The following is a 23,269-nucleotide window of genomic DNA, read 5'->3' on the forward strand; positions in this document are numbered from 1 at the left end:
GTCAGTTTTAACATCACCAGCACAGAACACTGTCCTACACTATAGACACAAGATTGTCCAAATACTTTACATATTTATTCAAAAACATTTGTCAGAAGATTCATCAGTAACCATTTACATTTGTAGTGTATTTTTGGGTGTTTGTCCAAATTTTGTACATTTATGGCTTTAAATACATGTATTTTAATTCACCTTTGTTGCATATATTCAGTTGTATGTTCTTAATGGTCAGCCACACAATCTGGCTGGGCTATGCAGACCACCTCACCCACCAGGACAAATAATCAACCCTGTGGATCTGGATGTTGTCCATTTTAAGTTTCTTACTGCTGCAACAGTGTGATTTTATTTAATGCAGGAAAAGCATCTCATATTCTGAAGGGTTTATTAAGGCAGTATCAGATGTCTCCAGTTTGAAACTTGTTCCCTAAGTTGAATAAAATTGTCAGATTTTTTTTCTCTCTAATATCACAGAAAAAAAAGAAAAAAGAAAAAAAAAAAATCCGTACACTTGGTCACAGGTGTCCTCCATTCATAACAGATCTGTAACAGTTGGACTTGAAGAGCTGTAGGTTGAAGTTCAGGGGGAAACTACTCAGGGGAAGCACGTTCCAAAGTTTCAGTTGTGTGGATGCTTGATGGTGTGACATTGTGTGCTATGTGGTGTAGGGTGCAACTTGAAATTGTCTGCATAAATTGTCTGTAGGTTATTTGTGTCCCTCTAATGCTATGTCTTTTTGTTTTCAGGATCCTACCTCATCTTAATAAGGAAAAAAGGTCATGATGATGATGATGTTATTTTGTTTGTAGATGTATGGGAGTAGGAATGGTTGGTATTTGTAGTCATGAGGGAAATTAATCTTCTATATTTTTTTTCTCTCTCACATTTTCAGAATCGGAAGCCATCAGTTGTGGATCCCCTCACTGATGATGAAAAGCTTCAGAAACTGGCCATTGAAACAGAGCGGCTAAGCAAAGTGGTGGAGGGGCTGAGCCGGAAGTCTCTTAATGGACCCACCAACATTGACCTCAAGTGGAAAGAGCTGGTGGACGTAGTGGTAAGGAGAAAGAGCTGACTGTGTTTCTGTATGGCTTTCAACTTGTATATTCAGACATGTGAAATTGGCTGCTCAGAGCTCTAGGATTTACACTTTCATAGCTCTGTTTGTCCCAGTAATAATATTGAAATCGTATTTTCATATTCTCCAGTATCCATTTAGGCTTCTGTGAATGAATTTTTAAATGCAGGTGAACTTAATCTGCACCCACCTTTGTTACTTCTGCAGTCATTAGTGTAGGATCATCAAATTGAACTAAAAAGGAATAGTTTCCGTTTTTGTATCATTCTGCCAGTTTGGAAAAGCTTTCATTATCATTATAATCTATGTTGCCCTACTTTTGGTAACTTCCCCAGCCTGAAATGACCATGAAAGTACTGTACCTCCAGGCTGCCTTCTCTTTATGTACGTCAATTCTCTCTTTCTCTCTCTCGTAAGTTATTTCTCATTGTCTTTCCTCCCTCTTCTTGGTTTACTGTTTCACATGCTTCTTCTACACCACATACTGTGTTCCTCTTCCAACAGTTCCTTCAGTCTCACTTTTGAAGACTTTCTTTGGAGTAAGATGATGGTAATAGTACAGTGCTGAGTTTATATTAATTACATTTGAACCTTTCAGTACTTAGATATAATACAGCATGTTACACTATTGCAGGAAAAGGAATGTGGTGAGCTAAAGGTGTCAGTGGCACGCTGTTATCCACTGAAGAACAGGTTTGCTGACATCTTACCATATGACCACACTCGTGTTACACTTCCCTCTACCCGAGACGACTACATCAATGCTTCACATGTGCAGGTAGGTGGTGTTATAATAAATAGTAACATCCAATTCCATCATGCAGTATTCCTTGTTGAGGTGTAAGAACCTGAGGCTAGGCTACTGTGGTTTAGAGCTTTTAACCTGCACCTTGTTGTGGGAAGGACTCAGGTCCAACCCTGGCTAGGTACTGTCTACAACAAGGGGGTGCCGGTTTCCTGCACAGTGTATGTACTGCACCTGTAAGACAGTCTCATAGAAGCAGGTCCTTTTCCTATGGTTGATGGGTCTGCTCGGCACGGCAACAACAACAACATCAACAACAACAACAACAACCTTCTATACGTCATCCAGTGCTGGTTGACTCTCCATCCCGTAGTTTGGATCTCACGCATCAAGCACCCCTCATCCACAGGAGTGACATTTTATTGAATGATAACAAGTGGGTGACTTGCATAGATGTCAACTGGTAACATGCATGTGTTATTTGCACTACAGGTCTGATATGAAAGGGGTAAGTGAATGGTTTAGGTCCCTGCATGCATTACATGGTTGAAAAACTAGTGGTCTCATGGTATTGGACCCTGCAGGTAACTCATAGTTGTCAGCCCAACTGATGCTTTAAACCGTAACATTAATTGTAAAGGAAGATGTGTGCTTTTATAAAGGAGGATATCCTGATGGTGACTGAGTTGTATGGATGAAGGAAGTTGCTCATAATGGTTCAGTTGTACTCTTTTGCAGCTGTCATCAGTAGAAGACATGTTTCCACTGATCCTGACTCAAGCGCCAATGCCGACCACATTTGCTGACTTCTGGACTATGGTGTGGGAGCAGCAGGTGGAGATCATTGTTTGTCTCAATTCAGATGCAGAGGTATGCTGCTTGGGCCTGTGTTTTTGATGGGTTGGGAGTCCTTCTGACACCTCTACCATGGCAATTTCTTTTGGATATTGCATCATAATACTGTATTCTCTTGCATATCGAGGACTGCATTTAAATGACCATAAATCAAAGGTGCGATGGATTTTCAGGTGAAAGGCCAAGTGTATATTCCTAGTGAGGTTGGTGCCAGCTGTGACCATGGTCCGCTGACAGTGGCTGTGCACAGTGTTAGGGAAGGCAGCTCCCCAGCTGCCCACCGACGGGTCCTGCATGTTACTCATCGCACCACAAAGCTTACACGTGTCATAATACATCTTCAGTTCCTTGGTTGGCCTCCAAGGTGGGTTATTGAGTAGTAGAGGTTTGTCCGTATCATCATCATTATGTCATCCTCATCCTCATCATCATTTTATTGTTGTTTCGTCATGAAGATTGCTGCTGAGGAATTGACATATTTTCCCCTACAGTTGTTTATTCTGTACTGTAAAATTATTTTGAGGTCAGAAATGTCAGAAATGAAAATTTGTTGTGCATTAGGCATCTCTGCAATGTATCAGAAACATATATATTCATTTTAAATTATTTCACTTAAAAAGTAGCATTTTGCCAGCAAACATCCTGATATTGAAGCGAGGACTGTTTGTATATCCTTGGAGATTGAAGGGAAAGAGTATTGAACAGTAATTGTCCATTTGTAAAATGCAGTGGAAGGAGATAGGAGTGGGGTATGGGGAAGATTTTTACCAGGATATTGCCTTCTGCTTTGTGTCACATCTGGAGGGGGGTTTTAAGAGACTTGATGTGGGTCTCTCCTCCTGCCCCCTACTCCCCTGCACATATACACAGTAAGAGCAGGGATAACTGTATTAGAATGGGGTTAGTGCTATTTGTGTCTTTTGACGTTTTTGTTATGAATTCTGTTCAGTATCATCCATGTTGTGTGGAGTTAAAGTAAGTTATTTTCCTGTGGTATTAGATAACCTGAAGGTGGGAAAGGAGATCCAGATGATGATGATGATGATGATGATGATGGTAATAGATGTTCTGTATTGAGTTCATTTTTATTAATTGGTGGTAATAAACCCATTCATATTTCTGATACACTGCTCATTCCAGGGAATTAATTGAATGTTGTTATGTGTAGCACACTTGCTGCTAAAAATGTAATTAATGTTATAATGAAGTATTGATACCTTACTGACCTTACAACTTCTGATGCACTTTGGACTTAGAATTCTTTATGCCATTTTGTGAGGTTTTGTTTTTGCGCTTTTGTGGACTTGTAATACATCAGTGAACTTTTGGTGTGTGTTGAGTGTGGCTGAGGCAGTTACTCATTGGCTATGGATCGAATTAATGTAAAGTTTGTTGTGTGGCACCATCCATTCCTTATACGGTAGTTATTATAACCTTTTTGCCTTTCGGAAAATTGCTTTTGCTTGCCAGTAGTGATGTTCTGTAGTTTGAGAAGGATGAAGATTATTCTGATTAACTCAGTAGTGGAATATTATACATAGACTGTATCTAGTTAATATATTTATGTACACATTCTGTAGCATTGAATTGTCAATTAGTGTAATTGTTTGTCTGTACAGTGCCATGCCTGAGAACCCGAGCCTGCTGCTGCAGTTCATCTGTGAAGTGAGTGCATTCCAGCGGCAGCAGCGCAACAAACTACGGCCACTGGTGGTCCACTGTGTACCTGGCCTGGCTCGCTCAGGGGTCATCACCGTCCTCGCTGCATTCATCAGAGAGATACATTCTAGTATGTTACACTTGGATCACAGGTGTAGTGTTTATAGGTACCAGCTTGTTAGTTGTGAAGTTAGTGAATGATGTACAGTACAGTTTGGTGAAGCAAGCTAAGATGCATTTTACATGTAATTTTTAGCAGTAGTTTGTCATGATTGTCATCTAACTGTTAAATTTTCCTTATTTATAAAGGATGAGGCTATAGGGAGCAATTTCTGACATCCTTTTTGGAGTACTGGTATATGAATTAGAGAAGGGAACTTTAGGATACAGTTCCCTCTTATTTCATTCCTATGCTGTTGGGGGTACAAGGTTGCTCACAGTAATAGCATTGGCCAATGAGGGCACAGAATCCCTAGTACAGAGGAAAAGTAGGTGTCCCACTCCTGTCTTTTAACTGTGTTCTAGACACACAGGGAAAGTCTTCAGAATTACCATCAGTAATGTATTCATAACCTTTCAGGGTAGTGGCTTCTGTTCAGTTGTTAGTACACCTGGTTGGGAGGTTTTTATATCTTTCAAGGCAGCAGCAGTTTGTGGGATTCTGTCAGTAAGGATATCCATTTTCATTTTGTCATGCTTTTGCCATTATAGTGTTATTAAATGTATAATGATGCAAAGAAGTGTCATCATTGGTAGATATCAGATGTTGGCAAAGGCAGACTTTTTGTGGTATGAAGGGAGTGAAACAGTATATTGGTGTGAGAGAAGAAAAAGAAAGAGGAAGGTAGTGAGAAATGTGTGTGAGCTTTGTAGCCTGGAGGAAGTTCTATCTTTGCACTCCCCTGTTAGGGAGTTCCTGGGAGGGTGCAGGGTGTGAGAGTTGATGATGATAATCATGTGTTTGACAGAGCGAAGTATTACTGGACTTCCTCATTCCAGGTGCTAGCCTGTTGGACCTGGCATCATTAGTGGTGGAACTGAGTCGGCAGCGCAGAGGTGGGGTCCAAGACAAAGAACACCTCCACTTCCTCTACTCAGCAGCGTTATACTATGCTCAGGATGTCCTAATGAAGCGTATGTAGTCTCATGTTCACCCACATACTGATGGTTGTTGTGTCATATGATTGATGTGGTTTTCAGATTACACCATGACTCACCACACCTTTAGTCTGTCACTGGTCATGTTTGTGGGGGGAGTATGACACATATTGCACTTTTATTTGTAATGTATCATGTAGTGTACAAGCTATTACTATTGTAAACATCATGCTCTGCCACATTGAGCTTTCACTTATCTCATTTGTAAGTAGAATATGTCATATACTGTACTATTTATGGTAATGTATACTGTAATACACTGGCAATTACTGTTACCGGTATACCGCATCAGTTTTGATCTGCCAGTGTGCTCATTTTTGGGTGGGTTGGTGGGTTACCAGTATTTTATGTATTGTACTGTACTGTTTGTGATAATATGTGTAAAGTAGTGTAGCCATTATTACCATCCAAAGCATCAAAGCAGCTCATCCTTAAACATGGTCTCATTTGTAGGGGGCATCCTGACCAATAAGGCCACGTTTGAAGAAGGTCCACGAGAAAAGACCCATGTCAGGCATCCCTCAGCAGACCTGCTTTCCTCCTATGATCTCTCCCGCCTCAAGAGCAAGCTTGGGTTCGGTAGGCTTCAGCTTGTGTGCATTTGGTTGTGTGCTGCTGTTTAGTATTGAGCTAGTGTTGAGGAGTGTGTGGACCCCTTCAGTATGATGATGCTTGTTTTACCCTATCCCCTTATGTCTAGTGATGTATTTCTTGCTTCTGCCTCCAAATGATTTTACACAGTTTATGAGAGGCATTTTGAGCTGGAGAGGTTAGCTGTTGCCTTCATAAACCCATTCTGTTGGGGAGGTGTTTCCTAAGTTGAGTAAAATCATCTGGTATCAGCAAGAGCAACCTGTAATAGAGGTTACCTGGACTGAAGGGTTAATCTTGCCACATCCAGATGATTTTATTCAGCTTTAATGTGACTTCTTAAATTAAAGGTAATAGAAGCAGTATCCACTAGCCCCATCAGCATTCATTGCCAGATGCCATGTATCCCAAATGGGGTGGCCAAGGGCTTAGAGTTAATTGTTTTACAGGGAGGGGCACTAATCCTCCACCAACCCCACTTTTTTCCATTGAGTTGATCTTTTGTAGTAAGGGGGTGAATGGTGTAGACTGTCTCATAAGTTTTCATTGAGTACTAAATAATGTCACATGCAGCATCATGGCTGATTGGTTTGCTGTGCTGTGCTTTGGTATTCAAGTTGCCATCACGTAGGTGTTTTTATTAAAAAATTCAGTATTATAGTTTAATTCTGTATCTTCTGTTTATTTTATTAGAGAAAAGAAGGCTCTTAGGAAAAAATAGCTAGGTGGAGGGAAATGTAGAACACTGATAATCCAACCTGCTTAGGAAGCTGGGCATCTCAGATTGGCAGTTTTTCTGGATTTATGGTAAAATTTACAGCACATTTTTAAACCCAAGAACAATAACTTACATCACTAAATGCCCAGCGAGCGACTGCAACTTAAAATCACTTGTTTTTGGGGGGGGGAGTTCTTTAAGGTCAGCAGGTGACTCGATGACAGTGTTGATGATATGATGTCATCTGGACCTTTTTTAAGCCACTTTTCCCACCCGTTTCTCCCCTCCTGTTCATGCTTTATATTTTTATTGAGTCCCCCCTGAAATTTGGATCGTAAAACACATGCCCTGACTACACTATTGCAGAAGTTGACCTAAAAATTGGCATACCTTTACAGTACTCTGGAATACAATCTTTCATATCATCATACTAAAGGGTCTTTGATGGAAATAAAATATTGCATTTTTTGTCATTGTACAAATCCTTGAACTTAACTGCATAATGACTAAACTATGAGTGTTATTGACTTTATAATAAACTTTGGTAACTTTCAGTATGTTTTCTTGCATATCAAGGAAGTAAAACTGGTTTTTGCAGCTGTAAGAAAATGCAATGTTTTGCACACAACAAGCTGGACTGATGTCCAGGTGCCACAGCTTATGGGTTAATAAAAATAAACAGTCACATAAATGAAAGAATGAGAAGTGCTGTGTTAGGCATGGCAGTATTGCAGTTCAGGGCTTCATCTCATCGAAAACAGGAAAAGATGGTCAAGGAAATTGTGGCTTGCCATGTAAGCTAGAGTTTATTTTAACAAGGGGGAAAAAACAAATCCTATGTACTGGGGAGATATACAATGCAGTGTTAGTTTACACTTGGGTTGCACACTACAAAAAAAAAAAGAAGAAAAGAAAAGAAAAAATAAAAATAAAAATAAAAGAATTACTAGACATGATTACATATTAATACACTATGTATGTAAACTGCAGTATTTTTCAAAAGTATGTCATCCTACAAGGTTCTGGATGGAAGATACCTTGATAGTCAGTGCTTAACAGGAGTTGTTTTTATTTCTATATATATATGTATTTATACTGTATTATAATGATCCAATTTCTGTTTGTTAGTTTGTTTGTTACTGTAACACAGCATAAATGGCACAACATAGCTCAATGTTTGTTAGAGCACGGTACCGTTAACATGCTCTAACTTGAAGACTAAAACAATTTCCAGTCCAATCAGGCCACTGGTTTTTGAGTTATGACTCATTTCTGGCCTTTTGACATTGAGCGAAGGACGTCGAAGGTGTCTTTTAAGTGAGTAAATAAATAAGAAAGGGCCATGATGATGATAACAGTAGTAGGGATGATAAAGATAGTGATGATGGTGATGATATAATGAAGAAACTGTAATACAATATCCCCCAACAGACCAAGAGAGTGGGAAGTCAGGAAGTGAGGGTGAGCCGTCTCGAAGCAGTTCAGTGGCATCATTGCTCAGCAACGGGTCAGCGGCACCAGATGAACAGCTCACCAAGGAAAGTCAGCGGGATGGGTCCAGAGAGAGACATGCCTCGGGCAAGGAACGTAAGTCTGTGTCTCAAAATACTTCTGGATCTGATGTAGCAGCAGTAGAGACAAGCAGTGGTGGTGGTATGGAGGACAGTGAAGTTAAAAAGGTCAAAAAGGTAGAGACTGACACAGAGGAACAGGTGATTAAGGGTATCAGTGGGATGGACTCAGGCTTCTCTGCATTACCCCCTAGTTTGGCAGCCAGTTTAGACCCACAGCAGTTCAAGCTTGATCCTCCAATGCCAGGGAAGGGAGGCAAAATAACCAAGGAAAGTTTTGAGAAGCCACCGGGACTGACTACAGGAGGTGACCCAAGTGATCCCTTCAGCGGCCTGGATCCTCTGTGGTCACATAAGAAATCATAGTGTAGGATTGTGGTTATAGTACCTCAGTAGGCCATATAAGTGCTGACTACATGGGCTGTGTTCTTTTGTGCTTAGAAGGCTCCCCCGCACCTTTTTCTTAGCAGTTAATTTCCTTTCTTGCATGTTAATAATCTCTTGTATGTTATGTTTGTTTATTTGTCATAAAGATATATTATTATGGTGATGTGTGAATGATTATCCAGGCCATTTCACTAATTGTGTTGTTGGCAGTTCTCCCACTACTGTACTCTCTCATTTCCTGTCCTGCCTGACCATATCTGTAAGCAGGAAAAAGGTCAGGATGCTGAATGATGACAAAGGTGATGATCTTAGAAAAGGCTGTTAACTTGCCATATGCAGAAACAGACTGGTAAGGAATAGGTGCAGGGGACCCTCATAAACCCATATGAATACAACCTTATGTGATGTGAAGTGATATTCCTTATGTATGTAATGTATATTGTAATGTGCATATCAAACAACTAGTGCTGTTCTGTTGTGCAATTATTAGCATGACACCCTAGGGTTAAATGTTCAAGTATTGGCTATACTTGTTGTAAAGGCTTATCACTGTCTTAATTTTTGTCAAAGAAAAAACTATTGTGATCCCAAGTCTATTTTTATGCCATTTGTCCTGAGCATTACAATGGTGTCTTTCTTATTTTATTCTCACTATCCCCAGACAATTATATTCAGCTTGGGAAAGACTGTGGACTGGAGGAGTTTGACGTAGCTATCATCGACTCTCCTCTGCCTGTGGGCATTCCTATGTTGAGTAAAATTGTGTGGTGGTAACAGGAATAAATCAAGAAAGTATGTTGTTGCAGTGATGGGGTTAATATTTGTAACTGTTCCTAAGAAAGTGCAATTCATCTATTCGTGGCTAGGTTGCCTAATTCATCAATTTGTAGCTAAGATGCCTAGTTCATCAGTTTGTACCTAATGTGCCCTTTGGTGTAAGAAGCAGGACAAGTCAAACAGATTACATTAACCTCTTGAAGGTGGTGATATTTTATTTTTTACTGCATCCAGACAGTTTAATTCATTTTGGGAAATAAATATGTATTTGACCTCTCCTGTTTGAAAAGTCTCCCAAAGTGAATAAAAGATTCTTGTGATGTCAGGAAGAAAATATGAAAGATGTCACATAATTATAAGAACCTGTTCTGGTTCTAAGGCATCTGTATGATTTGTACTAACTCTTACACCACACATTATCTGCTCTTTTCACTGGCTGCTACCTGCTTCACAGGAGATAATTCTGTAGCCATAAGACTTTTTTTTTCTTTTGCACATTCACTACTTAGAGTGTGTGATCTTGAACATAGAGTAAAGAAAGTGCTCAAGAGCTATTAAGTGCACAGTCATTTAGCCTGTATATGATGGCAACTTAGATGAATAATTTGCCATATGATGCCATAATTCTTGTTAGTAAAGCTGCTGCCTATGTAACATGTACTCTGCACCTGGTGATCTTATGGTTAGAACAGTCCAGTTGGAGGGACTACTTCACATGGGTTTGATCCCCAAGTGGTGGCTGGTGATATTTCAATCACATGATGCCACTAATGGAAATACTGTAGACTGGCCTCTTACCTTAAAAGTAGTGGAATCAGTAGCATAGTGTTGGGCCCCTACACCTTGAAGGAGGCAATATGGGATTGGAGGCTGTTACCATTTACACTCTGTTTACAGGCTCATGCCATAGGTACTCTTTCATCGTCAATAATTACCATTCACATGTTGAATCTGGGTGACATCCTATTTATTTTTCTGCTACCATGCAGTATTATTCAGCTTCAGAAAAGCCTCGTGTATGGAAGGAGTCTATTAAAGCCATCACCAGCACCTCCAGTTTGAAGAGTCTGTCCTGAGCTGCTTAAAATTATCGGGAAATGGCAAGAATTAAATGGAAAAGATTTTCCTAGGTCAGTGGGTTAAGTGTTTCACTAGTATCTTTTTCTTTTCTCCCCCTTTTTTTTTTTTTTTTTTTTTTTTTTAATGGCAGAACTTTCTCATTAGAAGAGTTAGATACTGCCTCCATTAACTGCTTCACAGTCTTATTGTTGACCCCAAGCTGAATAATATTATCTGAAGGTAGCAAGATTAATATGCAAAATGCATCATTAGATTAAAAGGGGTAGCAGTTGTCTAAGATCCACTTAGGTGTAATATGCATGATTGATGGCTGAGAGATTTATTGCATTATATTTCACTACATTAGTTAAAGGAATTGGTTGCAGTGCAGCTATGACAGTTAAGATGTGAAAATATGAGATACATATTTTGTTGAGCTATTATGTCTTCTCCCATCCCTAAGTGGTAAAAGGGGAGGGTAGGATGATGATGATGATGATGAGCTTAAATGTACCAGCACCTGCCATAGATTAGAAGAGGGCCAGTGTGATGATATTCCTGTTTATTTATTTACAGTGCTGGTATTTTCTGCCCACGTTGTTGATGTACAGTTGTGGACATTAATAGCGCTACACTTCACTGAACAAATATCAAGCTCTTAATTAAGTACTGGTATTCTTAGTAGTTTTTCAAGCTTTGAAGATCACATCACCGTGTTTTGAATAATATTGGTCACTGTCTCCTTTTTATCCATGAGAAGTGAATCTGGATTAATGTCCACAGCTGAAGCTTGTTTCACATAATTTTTCTCATTGTCAGTTTTCTTATGTAACTGAATGCTGTGGTTTATATATATACTAATGGCTTACCATATACTGAGTTTCCAAATTCCATTCTTATACTAAATTAGTATTCGTTAGAAAAATTTGGTGAACTACTTATTTTACAGTATTGTGTAGCAGTTGTAAAGTAAGTTAGTCTGTTCAGTACATTATCGAATGTTTTTTCATATCTTCAGTATAATTTGGCCTACACATTTTCTGTTGTGTATTTTAGTGTTGTACTGTATTTTAATCTTGTTGTATGTACCTTTCTGGAAATGTCCTATAGTATTTTTTGTTAGCACAGTTGTAACAAACTACATGTATAAGTTGAAATGCTGCATTTCGTTATTACTATATCTTTGTTGATGTTAAGTGACTGACTGGTTGGCAATATCCATTGGTTGTGGATGTGTTGTGGACACGTGACACTGCAGTGACATTTTAAATTTTATTTACCTACCACCAGAAGATTTTATTCAAATTTAGAAGGACCTCCGGTACTCAAGGAGAGTAAGGAAAGCCATATCCAACCCCTCCTGTCAGAAAAGTCATTCATTAACCCTACAACTGCTGCATTAGGTTTCCTGGTCTACCCCCCCATGCAGAAAGAAAAAAAAGAAAAAAATAATAATAATAATAATTTTTGTCCATTTGAAATGAAAGAGTGCATGGAAAAGTATAGGAAGAACGTATATGAGTTCATTATTTACCGTAGTTCAGTCATTGTGAAGTAACGAAGTTGGACATCTGACCTCTCCATGCCATAATAGTAATTGGGAGCTACTGAGTATGCCCAGGTGTTGACGGAAATAGCTCAGTTGAGATGCCAAACGGCATTAGAAATGTGCCCAGTAAAAATAAAAAGAACTTGCTCGTATGATGTATTTAGCAGCTACACGTTTTCCATCACATGAAGTACATAGCAGATGTCGGGTTAACTAGATGAAAAGCATCTAGAGGTAGCAAGTATAAAATACAAAGTATGTCATTGTACAGTGCTGAAGGAGTTAAAAACAAGCATGGAAAGGATGTTGATGACTGTATGTACCATTACTTGTGAACAATCAGTTTGTGATTTCATTCTGAAGGTTCACAATGCCATGGAAGAAATGAGAAGGATTTATATTTAGCAACCTATAAAACTCTAAGGAGACCCATTTAGAAACAGGTATAGTCTTGCTTTAAGGTTTGTCATCCATATTTTAAGATTTTAGAAGCTTATGCAAATGAAGTTTTATATACCATACCCCAAGCACAGCCAAAAGCTCATTCTAGACCTTAGTAATTTAATCCAGTACAGCACAGTAATCATTCAAATATCTGATGTCAGCTAAATGTCATCTCCATTTATCTTCCGTCTTGCTCAAGGTCGCAAATAAATGAAAATATTGTATTCTGATTTTTCTTAATATATAGGGCTACTGTCAGATTATTTTATTTTGGTTTAGAAGAAACTCATGTTGAAGGAGTTAGAAACTCTCCAAAATCTTGTTCAGTGCGAGAAGATCTTTTATACTTTATTCCAGTTTTTGTCGGACAGTTTTATTCCGCCAAGGGGGGGGGGAACTCAGGCAGAAGGGGTTAGGAGGAAGAAAAGGAATGGTTTGGAAGGGACCCTATGGTGGAACAGGAAGGTTGAGAGTGAGGATGCAGCGTAGTAGAAAAGTATCAGAAGCAACTGAAGGTATTGACTGGTGGTACGTGTATGACTAGGGAGATACAGAAGTATAACTTACTAACAAATTTATGTATGGAGGTGAAACATGGTTAGTGTTAGAGGAACAAAAGTTATGATTTCATATGACAGATAGGTGGGCAGCTGAAGAGGTATGAAGGTAGCGACGGAGAGAGGGGATAAATGAACAGTTTGTTAAGCAGAGTTAAAGGATAAGCACATGAACAAACAGATTCTTCAGACTAGTTTTTGGGACAGGTGAGCAAATATAGAGATATTTCTGTTTGGCAGAACTGGAGAATGGGTGAATAAATGAATAGATATTAGGAAGTGCTGGTGATGGATGGAGAAATGAATGCTTATATAAGCAGAATGGGAGGGTAAATGAAGAGGTTATCAGACATTGTTTGGTAATAAGTGGACAGGTAAATAAATAGTGGTACTGTTTGGATGTGCATATTACTCCAGCATCTATAAGATTCATCCTATGACACACAGAGTTAGTGGGTAGTATTTCTTGCTCCCATAGGCCCTAGGTGGAAAGATGGTTTAACAGTAATCTTAATTTCATCTAAAAAATGATGTAGAGGAATTTCTTTTACTGACTGTTTAACTGAAGTGAAAAAAAGCTGTGGTGATGTATTTGTGTCACAGTATTATTGTACTGTAGTAATCTTTTATGATATGCACACCATAAAATATGTGGTAACCAGAATACAGCTAGAAAATATTCACCATTTCTTCCAGTTTGGAGATGTCAAGAAAGATCAGTCATGTTACTGGAAGGTTTACTGTACTGTATTGTTAAGTCAGCCTTGGCTTCACCCACATCAACAGACTTCATGAAGCAGCAACCAAAATTTCTGTTAAGGTACTGTGATTCTTTTATACCATAAATGAAGCTTACTTGATCTGTTTCAGTATACAGTTATACAGTATATAAATAAAAGGCCTGTACATTCTGCCAGTTGTTGTCACCTTGATATTAATTTTAGATATTGTAGTATAAGAGATTTTAAAAGTATATGCTGATTGTTGATAAATAACTTGACATTTAGTGTGATGTTATGGTGATGTGAAGTGTATCTGTAAAGATAAAATTATATATAATATATATGTGTACTGTAGATGGATGTGCTTCTAAGGTGGAGCCAGGATTTAGAAAACTTGAATGATATGTGAATGACTGTGTGATGCAATTCCTTAGGTATGCTAGTTAGAGTGCATCCTCTTCCTTGTTTCTGGATCCAACCTCACCCCATCTATTAGGTTGGAGTAAGGGTTTGGATGCTGATGATGAGGAGGATGGTAATAATTATCATCGTCTTCATCATCATCATCCAGAGCTCCTTTCCCACCCTAGGGTGGGGTGAGGAGTAGCAACGTCCAGACAGCCACAGTTTGCCCCACTGAATGGGCCACGCTTCCAATCACTCATCATTCAAACCCATGAAATCTTGGCTCCATCTGATGGGAGGGGGGGGGGGGAATTACCACCTTCTGTAGCTTCACATATACCTATCTGGTAAAGCCAATCTGCACACAGTCACGTTAAAAGGGGTACCAAATCCCTGGTCATGTGCTTCTCCACACAAAATTCATCCAGCCAGCTTGATCTCTTGTCAGTCCCTTAGCCTTACCAACTTCCAAACCACTCTTCCTCACACACTCTTCCACCATATCTCTCCACCGTCTCCTTGGCCTGCCTCACCACCTCCCTGCTCCATATTTGTTCAGATAACCATTGTCACCACTCTGTTGTCATCCATTCTCTCCACATGACCATACCATCTCAGCACACTCCACAGACTTCTTCACTCTGCATCTTTCATGTATCACAATATTTTGTATCCTATCCACTCTGTACTCCACATACATTCCTCAGCAGTCCCATCTCCATTGCTTTTACTCTTGACTTTTCATTTTCATGCCACACTCATATGTTAAAGTTAGCACTAATACTCCTTCGTGTAAGCCTCGTGCAGCTGTAACACTGAAGCCACTGTTTCTTATTAAGGCCTTCATAGCACCAGCCATGTACCTTCCTTGTGTCACTCTACTTTCCACTTTTGCACATATTCCTCTCTTTTCTATCACTGTATACAGGTACTTTGAACTCTCTCGCCACTTCCAGTTTCTCTCCATTCACTGCAACATCACACTGGGAGTCATATTCTCTCTCAGTAACCATCACTTTGCTTATTATTATTATTATTATTGTATTATTATTATAATTATTATTAGTAGTAGTATTATTACGTAGGATTGGGTGATGATGATGATGATGATGATGATGATTATTATTTTTATTATTATTATTATTATTATTATTATTATCCATCCATCCATCCATCCATCCATCCATCTATCCAATCCTGTGTTGCCCCATGAGGAGCGTAAGAGCCCGGGGTTAGGCAAATTGTTCCTGATATTTAAGATGAAAGTGACCAGCCTCATTCATCCCTGAGTGGTGTTATGTGAGCAATAAACCCCAACCACCCCTTGGATATAAACCTACACAGGCTCAATCCAATTGGGGCGCCTTAATTACCCACTAAACCACCAGGTGCCATAATTTGGTTATATGGTTACCACCCAGCATAGTCAAAGGTTTCCTGGTGTACAGGAAACCATTTGGCCTGTCACTCAGTGTAGAGTCACCCATAGGCAGAAGGAAGAGGAAGGAATGAAGGAATTATTATTATTATTATTATTATTAGTGTATATATAAGTTGTGGCATAATAGGTGGCTGGCCACCACCAACTGTGGGAAGTACTGTCGTTAGATGGATGTGTGTCCATAAAGTTGGAAACTACAATACCCTCAGTCATTCTCTAACACAAGAAACTCAGCCACAGGAACACAGAATCAAACTTTGAGCTAAAGATTCATTACACATGTACAAATTTTCATATACATATGCATTCTAGTTTTCTGTTCATAATTACAGCAGGAGTCCCTGGGGTTGGGGTAGAATGGATACTACCTGCAAGTTCTCTTCGTATTATGACTGACCAGAGGGTGGGATATTGGGGTCAGGAACTCTTCCACCCCCAAAGGTTACAGAAGCCTTGGATCTGGGTTCCATGCCTGCCTGGAACCCAGTAAAGGTAGGAAAGCTCATGTGTCTCTTGTGGAGTAGCCCAGTAAAGGTAGGAATGCTCATGTGTCTCTGTGGAATGTAAGGGGTGGGAATGAGGAATGTAAACATGATAGTAGAGGTGTAAGTGTTAAGGAAGGAATGTATAATATGATGGCATTGTGCAAGACAAACATCAGGAGTCAGTGGGTGAATGGAAAGTTGACATGTATAAGGTCATGTAGGGCAGCATAGAGGGTATTGGCCTATTGATGAATGAAGAAGGGCAGAGAGGAATGAGAGGCTGTGAATTTAAAAAAACTATGTTACGTGAATGTCAGGTTTAAGTTTGAGATAATGAAAATGTCTGTGTTCTGTGTTTAATGCATAGGCATTTGTGATGACAGAGGTTTGGAAGAAAGGGATAGACTTTGGAGCTGACTGGGGAGGGTGATAGATCACATGCCAGTGAATTCTAGTGTAAATGGGAGTGCTATATGGAAGTTAGTAGGTTATTGAAGTTGTAATAGATGTTTGTGATGCACCAGGAGAAAACACTCAAAATATGGAAAGGCTAGATAGGGTGGTAGTGATGTTGATGACAGAATGTGATGCAATACTCAGTACAAGAATCCAGGTCAGATTAGGGTGAGGTGATAGAAAAAAGTGAGATAGAAACAGAGCCCATCAGTAAGGGTTTCCCAGCTATTAGTATGGCCAGATCAGTTGAGTGGCCATCATCACACCACTACTTCTGATTGGCTGAGAGAGGGAGAGAGAGAACTTTGCATGTCTTCACTGAGAGGAAGGGAGAATTTGTCTTTATGCAGAGAAAGAGAGAATTTGCATCTGTTTGTGTGTCTTTATGCTGAGAACTGCTTAACCATTAATTTGTTACTGCTGAATACTTTATGATCCTTATTCAAATAATTATGATGCATGAGAGCCACTGGAATCAACAGTGAACTTAATGAGGTGAATGGTTGGTTCAAAATATTTGTTTTGAAATATTAGGAAGTGGAGAACGGAGGAAGAAGGGAGGATGTGAGCTAGAGACTGGGGAGAAAGGAGGGAGGAAACAAAGGAGGGGGGGAGGGAGGGGACGGTAGGGAAGAAGGAAGGGTGAAGACAGGAAGGGAAGGAGGGAGGATGCAGGAAACCAGAGAGAGAGGAGGGAGGGGGGGGGGATTAGTAGAGAAAGCGAGGAAATAGAAAAGATGGGAAAATGTAGAACAGGAAATGAAGTCAGTGAATGGTGGAAGGGAGGAAGACAGAGAAGGAAGTGAGAGAATGATAAAAAGATTAAAAAGATAATTACAAGATGAGTGGATAAAAAGATAATTGGGTTGAGAAGCTAAATTGTAGAAAGAAAAAGGAGTCATGTAATAGAGCAGGCAAGAAAGAATAAAGAAATGAAAGAGAAGCGAGGACAAGACGAAAACGGAAGTAGGGGGGGGAACAAGAGGCTCTTAAAGGAGGAAGTTAGAACGAAATAAGTAAGGAAGGAAGATGAGAGGAAAGAGTATTTAAGCAAGGAGAGGGAGATAGTAGAGTGATGGAAGGAAAGAAAGGTTAAAGAGAAAAAGAACTAAGGATAGTGAAAAGAGTGGAAGTAAAACTAAGAGATTGGAAAACAATAGAACGACTGAACAGCAAAAGAGGAAGAATGGGAGGAGTTCAGTGAAAGGAAAAAACTATGGAAGGATGAAAAAAAAAAAAAGGGGGAAATGAAGGAAAGACGGCAAGAAAGAGAAAATAGAAAACGAAGTGCAAAGGAAAGAAGGAAACGAGGAGAGAAAAGAGGGCAATAAGAGACGGAAAGAGTGCCTGAATGAAGTAATTGGCCCCGAGACAGCACCAAAGGGCATGTCATCTTGGGCCCAGCTGTGCGTCTGGTACTGAATGTTCGTGCCGCTGCGTCGCAATTCCTGCTGCTTGCTGGATGTTGGCGTGGTCATTCTGGGACCTTCCTAGGTGTATATTTGGCCGCTGATTTTGTTGTCATATAAAAAGTTGTTTATTTCGTGCAGCCGAGGAAAGGTTGATTTGTTTGATTAGAGAGCTAATAAATGCTGCCGCTGTAATTCAAACACCCAAAGCGTATTTTTAGTGCTACTGATACCCCTGGTTACTGTAAATCATATAAATGTTTACTTCGTCCGCGGGGAAAATGTTAGGTTACTTTAATTAACATTAATAACAATTACAGTCATCAGGTTCGATTTCCCGGCATTTAATTTCAACTTAATTTTGATTTATAGTTTTATCTTGATTCTGTCGAATATTCCCATACTTTCGCAGAATCATCTGTTAGAGGTATCAAGCAGATTTTGGCTAAAAGATAATTATATTGACACTACTGAGTGGCTGTATCCTCGCGGCGGTGACCTAGTGATGGGCCTTCCAATTCCTGCTTGCCTTGACATTTTGCGGCACTCTTGTGTATGAGCGAGCAGCGCTGCTGTAGCAAACGCTTAGAGCGTCGTGCATATTTTATTTTTTAATCGCTTGAAGCCTCAGACGATTTTATTCACCTTAGGAAAGGCAATTTAACAAGAGAACTCGTTAGTTACAATCGGGAAAGGATTGTCTGAAATATTTATTGCTGTAAAGGTATAGCCTACGGAGTACTTACCCAATAATAAGAAAATTGTGGTGGTTGTGTAATTACAAGACAAATTACTGTTCAAATTGTTAAGCCAAATTCCAGTGTTAGTGTCTCCAGGCTCTTCTGAAGCACGAACTCAGTGGACTTCAGGCTTAAACTGCCCTCCTCCAGCTGTCCACATCCTCCTTTCATGGTCTAAGGAATTAGGTGAAGGAGGTTTGTAAAGCAATGCAGTTGAGTCTTCCTTTTACATCGGTGCCACCACAGAAAAGCGTACCTCACTAGCATCTCTAGGATTATAGGCAGTTACTTCAGTCAGCTACATACTGATTGACCCTTTCATCTCGGGGACGTCTCCATATTTCATCCTTGCTGTTTCCAGACGATTTTATGCATCTTTGAATAAAGTTTGAATAGAAAGGATGGCTGTAACCTTAATCCCTCAGCTACATGAGTCTCTCAAACTGAATAAGATTGTCTGGGGGTAACAAGAGTAAAATAAAAAGACGTGCTTGGGTTGAAGGAAACGTATACAGTGCTCAAAATAGCCTAACGTTAATACATCTTACATCATGCTGTTTGTGAATGTGAATATGACATTACACCTATACTATTACTTCCGTCATAGTAGTAGTAGCAGCAGCAGCAGTAGTAGTAAGAGTAACAGTGATAGTAGTAGTAGTATGCCAGTAAAGGTAGCCTCGACTTATATTAGTTGCTCAGTAACAGCAACAGCAGCCCCAAGCTGCAAAGCATTACTGTACGGCAGACAGTTAATTGTCCGTAGATAATACTGATATGCTCCTGTATTACTTGAGTGCGTAATTCCATGACACTTACGGTTACGTCACCTTCCCACTGATCACGTGGTGGCCTCATGGCGCTGTCGTGGTAACCATATTTCATGCGCATGATGCCGATTTGGCTCGGTTCGAAATAGAAAAGATAAAAGGAGATAAATACAAAAATAAAAACGTGTTTGCGCTTTCCAAGATCACGTTCTTTTATTTATTTTTTTCTAAATATCGTCTTAGATTTCGAAATGGAGATTTTGTAAGATGATTTTTTTTTTCTTTTTAAGGAAACGAAACGTCCAAGAATACCACGATTAAATAAGAGATCTTAGACAAGAGTGAACTGTTCAGAGTTAAGATCCCGATTCAGCTGTTTTTAATTGCCACATGATGAGTATCACCTAGTTCTTTTCTTTTTTACTTTTTTTTTTTTTTTTTACGCTCGTCTTCGGCATGCCGCTATTAATTTCATCCATTATATTTATGAATTTAGTAAGCATTTCACCACAAACGTAATGAGGTATATAAAAAAATGACTTCATACGAAGAGTTCAAAAGCAAATGTGAATCAAGCCCACAGCACTAAGTTTTTATGACAAATACCGTTGAAGCAATTTAGGCCCTGGAAGCAAATATATTAATGTATCTTGGTTGCTTGAATGTGTACGGTTCCTGCTGAATAATATTAATGCTACTGTTGATACCACTGCAAATACATACACTATTATTTGTAAAATTGGAATTACAATAACCCAGACGCATGTTAGTATTAATAACCTATACTCATTTTTTTTTTTTAAATCGAGGCGAAGATGCACTTGACAGATTGGTAATTATTGGCTGAATGCAACATTACTTCATAATTTAGCATTATTAACTGACAACAGCTATCTGAGGGGGACATTTGGGTTAGTAAATATTTTTTGGACATGTTGCATTCAGCCAATCATCACCAACCTGTCAAGTGCATCTTCGCCTCAGTAAAAAAAAAAACGGAGTTTAGCACCTGGACTGGTCACTCGTGTAACGCCAAGGCACCGACAGCTTTTGCAGGATGACCGTGAAGTTTGTGCTGATTATTGTGGTTCCTGAGCAGCCAGGACTCAGAAAAGTGTAAGTATAGTAGGTAATTCACGTGTAAGGCATGTGAGCCTAAATAATATGGATTATCATTAAGAATAGCCGAGGTAAAACGCGAGACGAATAAAATTTAATGGCTAGTTCTTGAGAGGAACTGGCTTTTGAAGACATTGGTTATAGGTACCGTGACGAAGTAATGGTATAGTCTGGTGTGATTTGTGCAGCGTGGCCACTTCAAAAAGCTTCAGCTTTACTTTTTAAGAGGTATTCCCAGCATCCCACGAGGTCTTGTGTGGGTACTTGTCAGTCTAAATAGTATAGACAAAAACTACTTCACCATTTTCGAACTTCAAGTAACATGGGATTCAGAGGTCAAATAATAATGAATAAGCATTAACTCTATCGGATACGTTTATGTGAAGCTACAGAACGTGGTGAATATTTTTGGCGTATCAGATAGACCCAGGATTCCAGGGGCTTGAATGGTGAGCGAATGGAAGCTTGGCCCATATTGGATTGGGCGATCTTAGACTGTCTGGATATTGCTACTCCTCACCCTGTCCTAGGGTGGGAAAGGAGGTCCGGATGATGATGATGATGAACAAACAGAAAATGCCACAATTTTGCATGTAACTTTCGCAGGATCTTAAGTCTGCTGAGCATTAAAAAAAAAAAAAAAAAAAAAAATCCCTCTGATGCAAAAGATATTATCTTATCTTGAATATATAGAACTAAATTATTTCTGCGAAAGGTTTAATGGAATGATACATCCAACTGATTTCATTCTAAGGAACAATTAGTTGCATTGGTGGTAAACGGTTAAGGTGCATCAGATATCCAAGTGCATTCATAGCAGCAGGATAAATTTCATTCACCACACTATTTCCAGGTACTGAAAATATATTTGGAAAATTGTATATGTAGTGTACTGAATATTACGAGTTCTTAATCGACTCATTCTGATATTGGGCAGCTCGATTCACACACCGAACCCAGTGAAAACGTAAAGTTATTATTTCGATTTACTTAAACGAATCATGGACGTGGATAAGATGGCTGTGGGCACATCATGGGATACCACTTTTGGATTTCCGTTGATTATACAATGATCGATAGAGAGAAGTTAGACGACCTGAAGTACAAATTGTGGAAGTGAATTTTCTCATTTCTTGTCATTTTCTTAGGAATGATGAGCACACGTACGCGAGTGCACGTAATCATATACTACATATTAATGAAATTCAACCTTATTCAAATCCAGAATCACCAAGTAGGCTGTAAGGTAATTACTGGTATGATGCTGATTATGATTATTGCTACCGATTATTATTATTATGATTATTATTATTATTATTATTATTATTATTGCTGCTCTACTACTACTACTACTATTACTACTTCTACTACTACTTTTACTACTACTACTACTACTACTATTACTACTTCTACTACTACTACTATTACTACTTCTACTACTACTACTGCTACTACTACTACTAGTAGTAGTAGTAGTAGTAATAATAGTAGTAGTAGTAGGAATAACCCTTCACTGCGGGGGGCTTCTAACTTAAATGTAAGTTTAGCTATAAGTAAAAAAAAAAACGAAATCATGTACTTGGGTTATGAAACTTAAAGGGCTTATCTCAGTACGGTATACGACTATTAAATCCAGTAAAATTGAGAGAGAGAGAGAGAGAGAGCGGAAGTGCTGAGAGTGGAGGCATTTGACTTGGTGTGCAATGCTGACAAGGAGACTGAGAGGCAGGATGGTCTGGCAGGGGTGTCTGTTTTGTTGAGGTAGGCAGGATTCATGGGATAGGCAGGCTGGTGTGAAGGTAGTGATAGGCAGGCAGGAATGAATGAGGGTGAATGAATGGTTGATAGGTAAGTAGGAGTGAAAGAAGTGGTGCATAGGTATGCAGTAGTGAATGTGGTAGTGGTGAGAAGATAGATGCGATAGGAGTGAATTGTGTGTGTGTGTGTGTGTGTGTGTGTGTGTGAGAGAGAGAGAGAGAGAGAGAGAGAGAGTTGGATGAGTAGGTAAGAAAGAGGACGGAAGAGCATACAAGTGAATATAAAACCAAGAATTTTTTGTGAATGGAACAGAGAGAGGGGAAGGCGTGGGGGCCTAGGGTGAGGGGCGGGGCCAGTGAATGTGTTTGTGACGTGCGGATCACGTGATGTGGCGCCACGTTCTACATTTCCTTCACTGCTCTTCACTTCACTCACACAAACCACGCGACGAAGGCGTTTCAATGATTTAAATAGAAACGTATTTATTTTTAGCGTAAATGAAATGTAAGAAAATGAATGTTGGCAAAAGGAAAGGGCGAAATGGAAAGTGTAAAGCTGAAGTACAGGCAAGAAAAGCTGGCTGTGTGAATGAAGAGAAACATATCTTTAGCTTTCGGATACGAATTATAAATAAGAATGCACGGAAGACGATGACTTAAAGGAATGCATGAGAGATGGTGAATGGTAGTGAAAGGAATGCTTGTCACAACCGGTTTGTCGGGAAAAACTTGATACACTCTTTGTAGGCTTTAGGACTGTCGGGCTGGGAATGTGGTTAGAATGAGAATGTTTCTAACTTTTCCTTTTATAACATT

At 39.4% G+C, this 23,269-nt stretch overlaps 1 protein-coding gene across 1 annotated transcript in view; it reads left to right on the plus strand.

The window, feature by feature from the left end:
- mop (tyrosine-protein phosphatase non-receptor type protein myopic) overlaps nt 1-9,039 on the plus strand; it is a 39,153-nt gene extending 30,114 nt beyond the window's left edge. Inside the window, exons 14-21 of the mRNA XM_080283724.1 lie at nt 894-1,058; nt 1,714-1,857; nt 2,563-2,694; nt 2,853-3,043; nt 4,299-4,468; nt 5,338-5,472; nt 5,950-6,075; nt 8,237-9,039. Of these exons, the coding sequence (XP_080139850.1) occupies nt 894-1,058; nt 1,714-1,857; nt 2,563-2,694; nt 2,853-3,043; nt 4,299-4,468; nt 5,338-5,472; nt 5,950-6,075; nt 8,237-8,742 (1,569 nt within the window). The 3' untranslated portion in view covers nt 8,743-9,039. The remainder of the gene's footprint in view (nt 1-893; nt 1,059-1,713; nt 1,858-2,562; nt 2,695-2,852; nt 3,044-4,298; nt 4,469-5,337; nt 5,473-5,949; nt 6,076-8,236) is intronic.
- The last annotated feature ends 14,230 nt before the right edge of the window (nt 9,040-23,269 follow it).

The sequence above is a fragment of the Coenobita brevimanus genome, chromosome 98, assembly GCF_032717465.1.
Source record: "Coenobita brevimanus isolate Jiangsu-jjx chromosome 98, ASM3271746v2, whole genome shotgun sequence".
NCBI classification, from domain to species: domain Eukaryota; kingdom Metazoa; phylum Arthropoda; class Malacostraca; order Decapoda; family Coenobitidae; genus Coenobita; species Coenobita brevimanus.